The sequence below is a fragment of the Pleurodeles waltl genome, chromosome 4_2 (genome assembly GCF_031143425.1).
Source record: "Pleurodeles waltl isolate 20211129_DDA chromosome 4_2, aPleWal1.hap1.20221129, whole genome shotgun sequence".
Classification (NCBI taxonomy): domain Eukaryota; kingdom Metazoa; phylum Chordata; class Amphibia; order Caudata; family Salamandridae; genus Pleurodeles; species Pleurodeles waltl.
In genome coordinates, this window is record NC_090443.1 from 708,970,926 (window position 1) to 708,987,038 (window position 16,113).

Below are 16,113 nucleotides of genomic sequence, written 5' to 3' on the forward strand. Positions count from 1 at the left end.
CCGACAGAACAAGAGCGTTTCGAGGAAGAAGAGGAAGCTTTCTCTATCCACGAATCGGACTCTGAAGAGCTCGAGGCCGAAGAAACGCCGAAAAGCGTGAGTAAGACGTCGAAACATAAGACTCACGAGAAGTCAACAAGAGCCCAGGGGACGCCACCGCCAACAGGCCATGGCTTAACCCAAAAAAACGGTGACCGAGCCAAGGCACTGAAAAAGGGCACGCTGGTGTCGAAGTCACCCGACTCCGGTCGAGATACCGCCACACAGCAATCTCGGACCCGAGACATCGGCTCTGAGAAATTTCGGCACCGTGAAAGCGGCACCGAACAAATTCGGCACCGAGACACCACCACGCCGAAAATTACAAAGGTTTCTTCGGAGCCTAAAAAGACCTCCGAAAAAGTTTTGGTTCCGAAACATCCAGCCTCGGAGCCGAGAACAGGTTCCTATACAGAGGAACAAGGATTAGCCTCACAAATGAAAAAACATAGATTTGGAGAGGAACTTCAAGCCGTAGAGCCAGACTATACTCAAAAGAGGCTCCACATTCATCAAGACACAGGGAAGATAACCACTCTTCCTCCAATTAAAACAAAAAGAAAACTTGCCTTTCACGAAAAGGACAAGGAGCCACAGGCAAAGGTGGCAAAGAAAACAACTCCACCACCTTCTCCACCACCATCAGTGCACACATCACCAGTAGCAACTCCTCCACTGATGCACTCCCCGACTCATACTGCCATGAGTCAAGATGATCCCGATGCATGGGACCTTTACGATGCTCCAGTATCGGACAACAGCCTAGACTCGTACCCTACCAGGCCGTCCCCTCCTGAGGACAGTACATCTTACACACAGGTGATCGCAAGGGCAGCTGCTTCCCATAACGTCACCTTGCATTCAGAACCAATTGAGGATGACTTCTTGTTTAACACGCTAACCTCCACTCATAGCCAGTACCAAAGACTACCTATGCTCCCAGGAATGCTAAAACATTCAAAACAAATCTTTCAGGATCCTGTTAAAGGCCGAGCCATAACTCCAAGGGTGGAGAAAAAGTACAAGCCACCGCCAACAGATCCTGTTTATATTACAACGCAGTTAACTCCAGACTCAGTAGTTGTCGGGGCAGCTCGTAAGAGAGCAAACTCTCATACCTCAGGAGACGCACCACCTCCAGACAAAGAGTCGCAAATTTGATGCTGCGGGCAAAAGGGTTGCAGCACAAGCAGCAAACCAATGGCGCATTGCCAATTCACAAGCGCTTTTGGCAAGATATGATAGAGCTCACTGGGATGAGATGCAACATTTGATAGAACACTTACCCAAGGAGTTCCAAAAAAGAGCACAACAAGTGGTGGAAGAAGGACAAAGTATCTCTAATAATCAGATACGGTCTTCAATGGATGCAGCAGGTACGGCTGCAAGGACAGTAAATACTGCAATAACAATAAGAAGGCACGCATGGCTCCGCACGTCAGGTTTCAAGCCGGAAATTCAACAAGCCGTGCTAAATATGCCATTTAATAAACAGCAGTTGTTTGGGCCGGAAGTCGACACTGCTATTGAGAAACTCAAGAAAGACACTGATACGGCAAAAGCCATGGGCGCACTCTACTCCCCGCAGAGTAGAGGCACCTTTCGCAAAACACCTTTTAGGGGAGGGTTTCGAAGACAACCTACAGAAACCACAACATCACAAACAAGGCCCACTTACCAAAGCCAATATCAGCGGGGAAGTTTTCGGGGGTAATATAGAGGGGGACAATTCCAAAGAAGTAGAGGAAAATTCCAAAGCCCCAAAAGTCCTCAAAATAAGCAGTGACTCACAAGTCACACATCCCCATCACATAACACCTGTGGGGGGAAGATTAAGCCAATTTTACAAACATTGGGAGGAGATAACAACAGATACTTGGGTACTAGCAATTATCCAGCATGGTTATTGCATAGAATTTCGCGAATTCCCTCCAACAATCCCACCGAAAACACACAGTATGTCGAAACAACATATAAATCTTCTAGGATTAGAAGTTCAAGCATTGCTCCAAAAAGAAGCAATAGAATTAGTACCAAAACAAGAACTAAACACAGGAGTTTACTCACTGTACTTTCTGATACCCAAAAAAGACAAAACTCTAAGACCTATACTAGATCTCAGAATATTAAATACATACATCAAATCAGACCATTTTCACATGGTTACATTACAAGAAGTAATTCCACTGCTCAAACAACAAGACTACATGACAACACTGGATCTAAAGGATGCATATTTCCATATACCAATACATCCTTCACACAGGAAGTACCTAAGGTTTGTATTCCAAGGGATACATTACCAATTCAAAGTGTTGCCATTCGGAATAACAACTGCGCCAAGAGTTTTTACAAAATGTCTAGCAGTAGTAGCTGCACATATCAGAAGGCAGCAAATACATGTGTTCCCGTACCTAGACGATTGGTTAATCAAAACCAACACGCAAAAACAGTGTTCACAACACACAAATTACGTCATATAAACCCTACACAAACTAGGTTTCTCAATCAATTACTCAAAGTCACACCTTCTGCCGTGTCAAACACAGCAATACCTAGGAGCAACAATCAACACAGTAAAAGGAATTGCCACTCCAAGTCCACAAAGAGTCCAAACATTCCAAAATGTCATACAAGCCATGTATCCAAACCAAAAGATACAGGTCAAATTAGTAATGAAACTCCTAGGCATGATGTCATGCATAGCCATTGTCCCAAACGCAAGGTTGCACATGCGGCCCTTACAACAGTGCCTAGCATCACAGTGGTCACAGGCACAGGGTCAACTTCTAGATCTGGTGTTGATAGACCGCCAAACATACATCTCGCTTCAATGGTGGAATAGTATAAATTTAAACCAAGGGCGGCCTTTTCAAGACCCAGTGCCACAATACGTAATAACGACAGATGCATCCATGACAGGGTGGGGAGCACACCTCAATCAGCACAGCATCCAAGGACAATGGGACATTCAGCAAAAACAGTTTCATATAAACCACTTAGAACTGTTAGCGGTATTTCTAGCTCTGAAAGCATTTCAACCCATAATAACCCACAAATACACTCTTGTCAAAACAGACAACATGACAACAATGTATTACCTAAACAAACTGGGAGGAACACACTCGACACAGTTGTGTCTCCTAACACAAAAAATATGGCATTGGGCGATTCACAACCACATTCGCCTAAAAGCACAATTTATTCCAGGGATTCAGAATCAGTTAGCAGACAATCTCTCTCGGGATCACCAACAGATCCACGAATGGGAAATTCACCCCCAAATACTGAACACTTACTTCAGAATGTGGGGAACGCCACAAATAGATATATTTGCAACAAAAGAAAACTCAAAATGCCAAAACTTCGCATCCAGGTACCCACAACATCAGTCTCAGGGCAATGCACTATGGATGAACTGGTCAGGGATATTTGCGTACGCTTTTCCCCCTCTCCCACTTCTTCCATATCTAGTAAACAAGTTGAGTCAAAACAAACTCAAACTCATACTAATAGCACCAACATGGGCAAGGCAACCTTGGTACACAACACTACTAGACCTTTCAGTAGTACCTCATATAAAACTGCCAAACAGACCAGATCTGTTAACACAACTGTAGGAAGTTGGCTCTGTATGCACTATTTCAAAGTAAGGAATAGTATGCACAGAGTCCAAGGGTTCCCCTTAGAGGTAAGATAGTGGCAAAAAGAGATAATACTAATGCTCTATTTTGTGGTAGTGTGGTCGAGCAGTAGGCTTATCAAAGGAGTAGTGTTAAGCATTTGTTGTACATACACACAGGCAATAAATGAGGAACACACACTCAAAGACAAATCCAGGCCAATAGGTTTTGTTATAGAAAAATATATTTTCTTAGTTTATTTTAAGAACCACAGGTTCAAATTCTACATGTAATATCTCATTTGAAAGGTATTGCAGGTAAGTACTTCAGGAACTTTGAATAATTACAGTAGCATATATACTTTTCACATAAAACACAAATAGCTGTTTTAAAAGTGGACACAGTGCAATTTTCACAGTTCCTGGGGGAGGTAAAATATTGTTAGGTTTTGCAGGTAAGTAAACCACCTACGGGGTTAAGATTGGGGTCCAAGGTAGCCCACCGTTGGGGTTTCAGAGCAACCCCAAAGTCACCACACCAGCAGCTCCGGGCCGGTCAGGTGCAGAGTTCAAAGTGCTGCCCAAAACGCATAGGCTTCAATGGAGAGAAGGGGGTGCCCCGGTTCCAGTCTGCCAGCAGGTAAGTACCCGCGTCTTCGGAGGGCAGACCAGGGGGGTTTTGTAGGGCACCGGGGGGGACACAAGTCCACACAGAAAGTACACCCTCAGCAGCGCGGGGGCGGCCGGGTGCAGTGTGCAAACAAGCGTCCGGTTCGCAATGTAAATCAATGGGAGACCAAGGGGTCTCTTCAGCGGTGCAGGCAGGCAAAGGGGGGGCTCCTCGGGGTAGCCACCTCCTGGGCACGGGAGAGGGCCTCCTGGGGGTCACTCCTGCACTGAAGTTCCGATCCTTCAGGTGCTGGGGGCTGCGGGTGCAGGGTCTTTTCCAGCTGTCGGGATTTTAGAGTCAGGCAGTCGCGGTCAGGGGGAGCCTCGGGATTCCCTCTGCAGGCGTCGCTGTGGGGGCTCAGGGGGGACAACTTTGGTTACTCACAGTCTCTGAGTCGCCGGAGGGTCCTCCCTGAGGTGTTGTTTCTCCACCAGTCGAGTCGGGGTCGCCGGGTGCAGTGTTGCAAGTCTCACGCTTCTTGCGGGGATTGCAGGGGTCTTTAAATCTGCTCCTCTGAAACAAAGTTGCAGTCTTTTTGGAACAGGGCCGCTGTCCTCGGGAGTTTCTTGTTCCTCTTGAAGCAGGGCAGTCCTCTGAGGATTCAGAGGTCGCTGGTCCTGGACAAAGCGTCGCTGGAGCAGGTTTCTTTAGAAGGCAGGAGACAGGCCGGTAGGACTGGGGCCAAAGCAGTTTGTGTCTTCTTTCTTCTTCTGCAGGGGTTTTCAGCTCAGCAGTCTTCTTCTTCGGTAAGTTGCAGGAATCTAAATTCTTAGGTTCAGGGGAGCCCTTAAATACTAAATTTAAGGGCGTGTTTAGGTCTGGGGGGTTAGTAGCCAATGGCTACTAGCCCTGAGGGTGGGTACACCCTCTTTGTGCCTCCTCCCAAGGGGAGGGGGTCACATTCCTATCCCTATTTTATTTCTAAAAGTCAGAGTCACCTCAGCTCAGGACACCTTAGGGGCTGTCCTGACTGGTCAGTGACTCCTCCTTGTTTTTCTCATTATCTCTCCTGGACTTGCCGCCAAAAGTGGGGGCTGTGTCCAGGGGGGCGGGCATCTCCACTAGCTGGAGTGCCCTGGGGCATTGTAACACGAAGCTTGAGCTGTTGAAGCTCACTGCTAGGTTTTTACAGTTCCTGCAGGGGGGAGGTGTGAAGCACCTCCACCCAGAGCAGGCTTTGTTTCTGTCCTCAGAGAGCACAAAGGCTCTCACCGCATGAGGTCAGAAACTCGTCTCTCAGCAGCAGGCTGGCACAGACCAGTCAGTCCTGCACTGAACAATTGGGTAAAATACACGGGGCATCTCTAAGAGGCCCTTTGTGTGCATTTTTTAATAAATCCAACACTGGCATCAGTGTGGGTTTATTATTCTGAGAAGTTTGATACTAAACTTCACAGTATTCAGTGTAGCCATTATGGAGCTGTGGAGTTCGTTTTTGACAGACTCCCAGACCATATACTCTTATGGCTACCCTGCACTTACAATGTCTAAGGTTTTGCTTAGACACTGTAGGGGCATAGTGCTCATGCACATATGCCCTCACCTGTGGTATAGTGCACCCTGCCTTAGGGCTGTAAGGCCTGCTAGAGGGGTGACTTACCTATGCCACAGGCAGTGTGAGGTTGGCATGGCACCCTGAGGGGAGTGCCATGTCGACTTAGTCATTTTCTCCCCACCAGCACACACAAGCTGGTAAGCAGTGTGTCTGTGCTGAGTGAGGGGTCCCTAGGGTGGCATAAGACATGCTGCAGCCCTTAGAGACCTTCCCTGGCATCAGGGCCCTTGGTACCAGGGGTACCAGTTACAAGAGACTTACCTAGGTGCCAGGGTTGTGCCAATTGTGGAAACAATCGTACATTTTAGGTGAAAGAACACTGTTGCTGGGGCCTGGTTAGCAGGGTCCCAGCACACTTCTCAGTCAAGTTAGCATCAGTATCAGGCAAAAAGTGGGGGGTAACTGCAACAGGGAGCCATTTCTTTACAACAACACAAACAACAGATCAGACATCCAAATCCAGCATCGCTGAATCTAGCAATTTGGCTCCTGAAATCCTAGAATTCGGGCACTTAGACCTCACACAGGAATGTATGGAGGTCATAAAACAGGCTAGAAAACCTACCACTAGACACTGTTATGCAAATAAGTGGAAAAGATTTGTTTATTACTGCCATAATAATCAAATTCAACCTTTACACGCATCTGCAAAAGAGATAGTAGGATACTTACTACATTTGCAGAAATCTAAACTAGCTTTCTCTTACATTAAAATACATCTTACGGCAATTTCAGCTTACCTGCAAATTACGCACTCAACTTCATTATTTAGGATACCAGTCATAAAAGCGTTTATGGAAGGCCTAAAGAGAATTATACCACCAAGAACACCACCGGTTCCTTCATGGAACCTCAACATTGTCTTAACACAACTCATGGGTCCACCTTTTGAGCCCATGCACTCTTGTGAAATGCAATACTTAACGTGGAAAGTTGCATTTTTAATTGCCATCACATCTCTAAGAAGAGTGAGTGAAATTCAAGCATTTACCATTCAAGAACCATTTATTCAAATACACAAAAATAAAGTTGTTCTACGGACCAATCCTAAATTTTTACCAAAAGTAATCTCACTGTTCCACTTGAATCAAACAGTAGAATTACCAGTGTTCTTCCCACAGCCAGATTCTGTAGCTGAAAGAGCACTACATACATTAGACATCAAAAGAGCACTAATGTACTACATTGACAGAACAAAACTAATTCGAAAGACAAAACAACTATTTATCGCCTTTCAAAAACCTCATACAGGAAATCCAATTTCAAAACAAGGCATTGCTAGATGGATAGTTAAGTGCATTCAAACATGCTATCTTAAAGCTAAAAGAGAACTGCCTATTACACCAAAGGCACACTCAACCAGAAAGAAAGGTGCTACCATGGCCTTTCTAGGAAATATTCCAATGAACGAAATATGTAAGGCAGCAACATGGTCTACGCCTCATACATTTACCAAGCACTACTGTGTAGATGTGTTAACTGCACAACAAGCAACAGTAGGTCAAGCTGTACTAAGAACATTATTTCAAACTACTTCAACTCCTACAGGCTGAACCACCGCTTTTGGGGAGATAACTGCTTATTAGTCTATGCACAGCATGTGTATCTGCAGCTACACATGCCATCGAACGGAAAATGTCACTTACTCAGTGTACATCTGTTCGTGGCATTAGTCGCTGCAGATTCACATGCGCCCACCCGCCTCCCCGGGAGCCTGTAGCCGTTCAGAAGTAGATCTTAAACATTTGTACATTTGTAAATATATTACTTTAAACTTCATTATGTACAGACACATTCACTCCATTGCATGGGCACTATTACTAGCATACACAACTCCTACCTCACCCTCTGCGGGGAAAACAATCTAAGATGGAGTCGACGCCCATGCGCAATAGAGTCGAAATGGGAGGAGTCCCTCGGTCTCGTGACTCGAAAAGACTTCTTCGAAGAAAAACAACTTGTAACACTCCGAGCCCAACACCAGATGGCGGGATGTGCACAGCATGTGAATCTGCAGCGACTAATGCCACGAACAGATGTACACTGGGTAAGTGACATTTTCCATATCTACACACACATACACATATGTAACATACAGATGGATATTAATACCGTATGTTTACTGCTAATTATTCTGATTCAAGCATGTGAATCTATGAAAGATAGCCCAATACTGGAGAAGGAAATAAGTTACTTACCTGTAACTGTGGTTCTCCAGTATTGGTATCTTTCATAGATTCACATGCGACCCACCCTCCTCCCCATAGAGGCTCATCTCGTGTTTCTCCTTCCTTTGTACTTCACTTGTGCTAGAAAATCTGAGAGACTGGAGCCTCTGTGCTGAGGGTTCTGGAGGGTGGTCTCGCCTGATTAGATGGATTTTGGGCCTTTTATAATGGAGCTGATAAGCTGTAAAAGTGAATGTATTTTTCCATTGATTTCAATGTTAAAATTTAAGCTACTGCCTTCTATTTACTGTGGGACTCCCACTTCGGCGACAGGGAATGGTGAAAGCATGTGAATCTATGAAAGATATCAATACTGGAGAACCGCAGTTACAGGTAAGGAACTTATTTTTTTAATACCCTTGAGTGATGGTAGTATAATGTAGTGTTGGCATATTAGAGAACACAGCGTACTCATCTGCCGCTATTTAAAATACTCAGCTTGTGAACTCGTAGCTGCGTGTAACTTTTAAATTTTCCAGTAATTAAAATTAGCTCTTTACATTACTAATGAACTCCAAATTATCTTCCACCACTGGCGAACACTAGTCAAAAGTTTACTTTCTCATACAGCCCCAAACCTTGACCATTCCCTTCATTTTTATAATTTATCACAATTGTAGAAAACAAAACTGCTGACAGAACTCTTACTGCTGCATGCTTTTAATGCATTTTTATATTATCTTTGATTTCATGTTGCTTCTTGTATTCACTTGAGTTTTTATCTACAGACGCAGCTAATGGTCGAACGTGATCACTGCCCTCTTGTGTTGCTTTTATGTGAGTGTTTTGTGATTTGGTACTTGTTACTTGCTATCTCAGAGTGCTTGATCTAAAACTTCTCATCAAGGTCTGCATTTATGTTTGAAAACAGTCCTGTTTCAGAATTTGATGTTTTTAATACGGCTTTCCATAGTGTGTGATTACCCTTCAAAGTTAAACTGAAATTCTTCGCTGATATGTTTTTTTTCTCTTTCAGTCTCGTGAGTTAGAAATTTCAGTGTATTGGAGGGATTGGAGGTCTCTGTGTGCTGTGAAATTCCTACGGTTAGAAGACTTTTTAGACAACCAGCGGCATGGAATGTGCCTTTACCTAGAGCCACAGGGTACACTTTTTGCAGAGGTAAAAACATACACAGAGAAAAGTTGTATTTATTTAATGCCAATGTTGTAGCGTATCTCCCTGAAACCTACTACAGCTACTTTTATGGAATGAATCTGAGCCTTTGTTTAGCAACCGTAATAAGGTGGCGATGATGCTTTCCAGCAACATCTCATCATCTTATTGTTATTCACTCTTCCCCTAGATATTTACTTGTACTTCCCGTAGTTTTTCAAAAGTCTGTGGCTATCTGTTTTTCGTTGCTGTTTTGCAGCCTTGTCGCAATGCAGCTACAACATTGTCATTACAGCACATGGTGTTGGTTGTAATTCTAAAATGGGCCACATGTGTTAAAAAGACATGCCAGACCTCTAGTGTGGCTTTGGAATACCACCTAAACACATGTCCCCATCCATCTTTCAATATTTCCACCATATAGCAGAATCTGGAAAACTGCACTACAGTTGACGTATTCTGCAAATATGGTGCATTAACACAGGCTTTGTTTTTGTTTGCTGTCATCTAGCATACCATGGGTTTCTTTAAGGGTTGTTTTGTCTCCCGTAAACTACTCAAACAGTACAAACCTAGTAACTCAATCGACCCAGTTCTTGGGCTGCTATTGGTGGAAATGCTGAATAAATCTCAAGAACTGTCTTTGAAATAAAATATTTCCTTCAAAAGGGGAACAGGCTGTCTCGGCCCTGCAGAGAACTCAACGCTGTAAAATCTTTGGATTACAGAGTTATCTGGAGCAGGTGAACAAACCTACCTGGAAAACTAACGATTTAAGAAAGTGTGTGCTAAAGGTATCTACAAATAAACCCATGGAAGCAAAAAGGTGATAATGTAACCATGTTATAAATTACACTTGGGTACATGAACAAGTATAAAAGGGTGCCAAAGTTTTGTGAAAATAGTTGTCTGACACCTCAGCCAGTAGTGTCATATTTTTTATGATTTTTTACTTGCTGCTTTTTGCTGAATAAAATGAGTGTCTTCTGGCATTCCAGTATTCGTCCAACTTTACTAATGACTTCGCTATGGTTAGATGTATATTTTGGAAGTGGTGGGTGAGAGGTTATTTGAAATATTTTAGAGGATCTGGAAGAATACTCTTACTAGAGAGTAAGCGTTGATGAAGCAGCAGACCCCTTCACTGCTGCACCAGATTGATGAAAGATGGATTTTTGAGAACTATAATACCCAGTGAGTTATGTTGCAGGTGAAGACGTGAATACTGAGAAAATGAGAATATTTTTATTTACCAACCCACATATAAGTTCTAGTATTGTTTAGACCAATATTACCAAGTTCAACTCCTTGGGTGCTTTTTGCTTTGCATTTAGTGTTTTGCAGCTCCGATTGCCTTCTTTATCTACCACAAAACTATTTCTTGTGGTTATTTCTATAATCATATGCCGTAGTTTTCCAAATCCATTGGTTTTCAAGTCGAACAAGCTTAGTGGGAGGGAAGGAAGAAGGTAACACTTATTACATTCTTAATTGTTAGACGAATCACTTGAGCCTCCCACAGAAATTCTTTATTGGGAAAAAAACATGCCTTTTACCATAAGCCTATAAGCAAATTAGTAGCAGGTTAGACTGTGCACGCTTTGGATTTGGCCTTAGCATGAAGCCACAAACTCCCCTCAAATCAAAGATCATTCTTGCACTATAGAACCATTGTGCAGCACATTCCTAAACTCAGATAGCCATCATGCCACTTTGTGAAAGACTAACATCCCATTCATATAGTTTTGGTTTACAACTTAGCTTTGAGAATTTGAACATTATGAGAACCTCTGAGCTTGTAGCAATTTAGAGGTAGAATTTGGACAAAATGTTAGTAATTTATCAGACGATATTAAAACAATAAAGAAAAAAAAATGGTTTAAATAGGTCATTGAGACTAGTAAATATTGTATTATGATATATTTTTTATAGATTTCTGACTAGATTGGAATATTACCTGTTAATAACTAGTTACTCTTATCATTTCAAGTCTTAAAAACTTTCAGTAAGACTGTACTCATTTCCTTATCTACATAAGAGACTGCTGGTTATGAATTAATGTCTGTTTATAGGCCTTCACTGCTAATTTCAAGTATTATTACATTTCCTCAGTATGCTTCAAAAAAGTATGTATTTCTTCTCAACATGTACCAAACATATGGAGAGCAAATAGTGTTTCTCCACCCTTATCAGTTCCTGTTGCAGATTGGTGTTTTTATGGAATGAGTTGGTAGTCTAAGCATTTTCATGAATGCTACTTCTACCAAACAGGATGCAATTAAAAGGAATCCTGACCTTGTTGAGGAGTTGAGCAAAAAGGGGTTGAAGCACAGCAGACAGTACTGAAAAACTCTGATAATGAAAGCAGAACAAAGACTGATAAAAGCATGAGCATGTGGTTTAAGGATTCAGCTTAAAGCCTCTAGCTGAGATATTTGAAAATCAAAATCGCAGTACTGATATAGGTTTTTTAATGACTTGTGGGTCTGCTTGCAGAACCAGGACTCTTCCCACTGTTCAGCAGTGCTTCTGTAAAGTTGACAACATGTCTTTCATTTTGGGGGTGAGGACCCCCAGACTCTTATCTATTGGAGCTGAATCTAGAATTTCCCACACCCGCAGGGACAAAGTGCTGCAGAAGAAAGTATCTGGCTTTTTTGCTACAAATGGCATCAACAAAAGGTTTGTGGTGCTAAAATCACCATCTTCCCAGCTATCAGGAACAGGCAGACTGATTCTGAAACCCAGTGTTTTTTACCACACTTCTGGCATTTTACTGGGTGATAGCCCATTTTTCTTTGTTTGTGCTTTCAACCTCCTTCCAGTTTGTGGTAGAAACGGTTGTGAACCCCATGGTGGATCCCGGAATTCTGTACTTTTCTGAAAATTAGACACATTTCTGAATTCAGGAATGGGTAATTTGTGTAGATTCTTCAAAGTTTTCCCAAAGAATTTGTGTTGAAATAAAAAAATTATGAAAATTAGTTGGAAAAAACGCCCATTTGTCATTGTTTTCATTTGTAACTTTTCATCACTATGGCCGATTTACAAAATCAACATACCATTACATGTGCTAGACCCTTCTGCTTATGGGGATACATAGGGTTTGTGGGTTTTCCATGAACTAGGGGTACCCAGATCCAATAACAGAGCTGCACCTTGAATGGTTTTTCATTGTGTACCGGGTACGCAGCAATTCATATGTAAAATTAAAAATATAAATCGTGAGAAATAGGTATCAAGGAAACCGGTGTATTTCCGAAATGGGCACAAGATATGGAATTTAAAATCAGAGATTAGTTGCACTACATTTGTGGTTACCCATACTAACTTGAAATGAAGGGCATTTATCTAAATGACTTTTTTCTTGCACACTGTCTTACTTTTGGAAGGCGCGAATGCAGAGAAATACTCTTGGTTATAACACTTGTTCTAATATTCTGTGTTCCTCTAACTCTCCTGATAAAAATGGTACCTCACTTTTATAGGCAGGCTCAGCTTGTACCTGTGGAAACCTAGCAAACCTATGCATTTTTTTAAACAAATAGACACCTAGGGGAATCTAGGATGGGCTGTCTTGCGTGGGTCTCACTAGGTTGTCTTACCCAGAAACCTTTGCAAACCCCGAACTTTGACAAAAAAAAATACTTTATCCTCACATTTCTGTGATTGAAAGTTTTGGAATCTGTGGGGTGCCACAAACTTCCTTCCATCCAGCTTTCCCCTCCGGTCTTCTGATAAAAATGGTCCCTCACTTGTGTGGGTAGGCTTAATGCCCACAACAGTAAACGGTTGAAAAGGCAATGTGGACACATCACATTTTTCCATTGAAAGCTGACCCTTTTTTTGTAGTGTGCCTATTTGTGGACTATGGGCACTGGCTCACCAGGAAACTAAGGAAACCTAGCAAACCTATACCTTTTTGAAAATTAGACACCTAGAAGAATCCAGGATGGGATGGCTTGCATGGTTTTCACTAATTTGTATGATCCAGAATCCTTGGCAAACCTCAAATGTTCACTAAAGAAAACACATTTTTCTCACTTTTCTCTGAAAAGTTCTGGAATATGCAGGGAGCCACAAACTTCCTTCCGCCCAGCATTCCCCTAAGCCTTTTGATTAAAAATGGTACCTTGCTTGTGTGGCTGGGCCTAGTGCCTGTGACAGATCAAATCAAACCAAGGTCAATGAGGGTCCCTTTGCAAGGACTCCCATCGATGTTAGTTTGATCTGTTCCTGTCCTGGGCACTAGGCCAAGCCACCCAAGTGGCCAGCATTATTGGACAAGTGGTGAAACGCTGGGTGGTATGAGTTTTGTGGTTTCCTTCTCATTGTGAAAAAACATGGCACAGAAATGCAAGGAAATGTGATTTTTATTCACATTGTGAGGTTTGCAGGGCATTGTGGGTAAGAAAACTTGATGGTATCCAGGAGAGGCTCACCACTCTGTACTCTCCTGGGTGTCTAGTTTACAAAAATACCTAGACTTGGTAGATTTTTCCCTAGAGGTAATGTATACCCTGGCAGAGAAAGACAGAAAAGGCAAGCATTACTGCCTAACCATTTGTTCCTGAAGTACACATGCATACTGGTTGGATTTGGCACAAGGGTGTGTGAAATCTTCAAAATGCAAATTTTATTAACAAGAGATTTCACAAAAATGAAATACACTTTTAATAATAAGTTAAAAAAACTGAACGAAAGACTTGACAGTTTGTGAGCTGTAAGACCGCAAAAAGGCACCAACGGCTTTACAGGCCATTCAAACACCTTTCATATGTGATGCGCACAAGACCATTGACACCGCCAGCCGTGGGCCCAGCACATTACAATACTCGCATCATCAGGCGACACCATTCAAGGACCCATCACTTTAATATCCCCACATGAATGACACAGCAACCACACCAGCAGGAGGCTGACTGGGTGTGTGGACTGGTTTGGCTAGAAGTGTGTGTAGCCACCAGCAGCAAGTCACTACTTGCACTCCCACCAGCAAAGTGGCAGCTCTCGCACACCGCCAGCCAAGCGCCACTCCAGGCACACCGCCAGCCAAGCACCAGTCTACGCACACTGCCAGCCAACCACCAGTCCACCACACCGCCAGCCAAGCACCAGTCCACACACACCATCACATTTATTTTTAACAAAAAAGAAAACACAGACCAATTGGAAGTAGATGAAAAACTATAACTACTAACACCAGCTCTAACTAAAATACACTACTGCCACCTTGTGAAATATGAACAAACCATATAAAACAATATAGACCAGTCAGTTCACTTTTACATTCACGGTCGCTCTCAAGAATTAGTTTGCGTTTGGTACAATTTAAAACATGCGGTCACACATAGCCCAGGATTGGACGGTCACTGGGGACAGTACAGACGATTCTCCTTCTGTACACTTCTTCAGACACAGACTGTACATCTCCTACAAGGAAAGGATTTTTGGGGCGTGGGAGGAATTTAGTTAGGAAAGTAGCAATCTTTCATTCTAGCTAGATAGATGGTAGAATGCACACCAGTTTAAGCCAATTGAACCGATTCATCCATGAGTTTTATGGCTGCTCACAGGTAAAGTTTTGGTGTGCTACTATGTAGCATGCTGTGCCCAAAAACATGCTAAAATGCTTTGACACTAACTGGTGCACAATGGTGCACCAGACCCAAGATGCACAACCATAACGGTGTTAGCCAGTTAATTCAACTATGCATAGTCCTTTATGACAAATCTTTGCAATTTAAACCACATTTTCATTAGTTAATCATACTCTGTTTGCTTTTACACTTGTTCAGAGACAGTACAATTTTCAAACAGCAAGTTTATAAGAAATGCCAATCCAGGCTTTTGTCAAATGAGGTTCCAGTCCAGGTTGTACTTGCAGCACATAGCGATTCTTCATGCATTATACATGACCACAATTTTGTATACTCAATGCATTTCTGGCATAATCCTTTCGGCAGGGGTAGTTGTGGTGCGACAAAGATCATATCAGAACCACTATTGTCAACATGTCATCAAACATACCATTCACCATTCTGATAAGTTAAATACCACTTTCATAGTCATGAACCCTCAGTCAATATGATGACTCCAAATTTAATCCATGCGCACGTACGACTGTTAAATTAAGAGGTTTTTTGTCTTAACAACTTGCCAAATAAGGGTACCTTGTGCATAGCATGACTCAAAAAAGACCCCGTGCTTAACCATTGTGTTAGGAAAAATATACATTGTGCAAGAAACAACTACAAAAGAAATTCCCGAACGTGAACCAAAATCTAAACTGGCAATGTAAATTAAATATAATGTGAAGTTGATGTTGATTAACCTCTTCTCCATGGTGAAGTCATGCAATGCAACTGCTGCCTAAAAGTGAAAAGAAACAGATTAATTTACCTTCAGTAAATAAACTGAATGAATAATGATCAACCCATCTGTAAGTGTTTCATAAGCAGAACCCAGTGTGTCAATTCCTTTTAAAGTGTTGAACTGTGTTACACGATCCAAGTGAAATCGCCATACTACAGTCCTGCCGTGCACCCAAACTACTGAGTAAATTAAGAGCTGAACTAAAACGGTACTCATGCCAGTGATATGCTAAAATGAAGACACACCCAATAATAAAATGTCAATCAAAAATGACAAATAAAATCAATTATAAATGAAGCATATTCAGAATGACCTGTATTATATGTTTTCAAACAGTATGTGCAATTGTCTGATTGATGACTTATACAGTATTTACTGGTAGTTTGAAAGACAGTATGCTGGGTCTAAATGATCTCCTAAGTGACTGCAAGACCATAAACTGAAAACGAGCCGTGAGTGCCACTTGCACCGTATTTGCTGCTCTCACCGCTCCTCGCGCTGATGTTTCCT

The 16,113-nt window shown here is 42.4% G+C and overlaps 1 protein-coding gene across 2 annotated transcripts in view; it reads left to right on the forward strand.

Moving 5' to 3' along the window:
- The window catches only part of PKN2 (protein kinase N2), a 527,949-nt gene that overhangs the window by 203,963 nt on the left and 307,873 nt on the right, over positions 1-16,113 (forward strand). For both annotated transcript variants that reach the window (XM_069232308.1, XM_069232307.1), the window contains exon 9: positions 9,091-9,234. In XM_069232308.1, the coding sequence (XP_069088409.1) occupies positions 9,091-9,234 (144 nt within the window). The remainder of the gene's footprint in view (positions 1-9,090; positions 9,235-16,113) is intronic.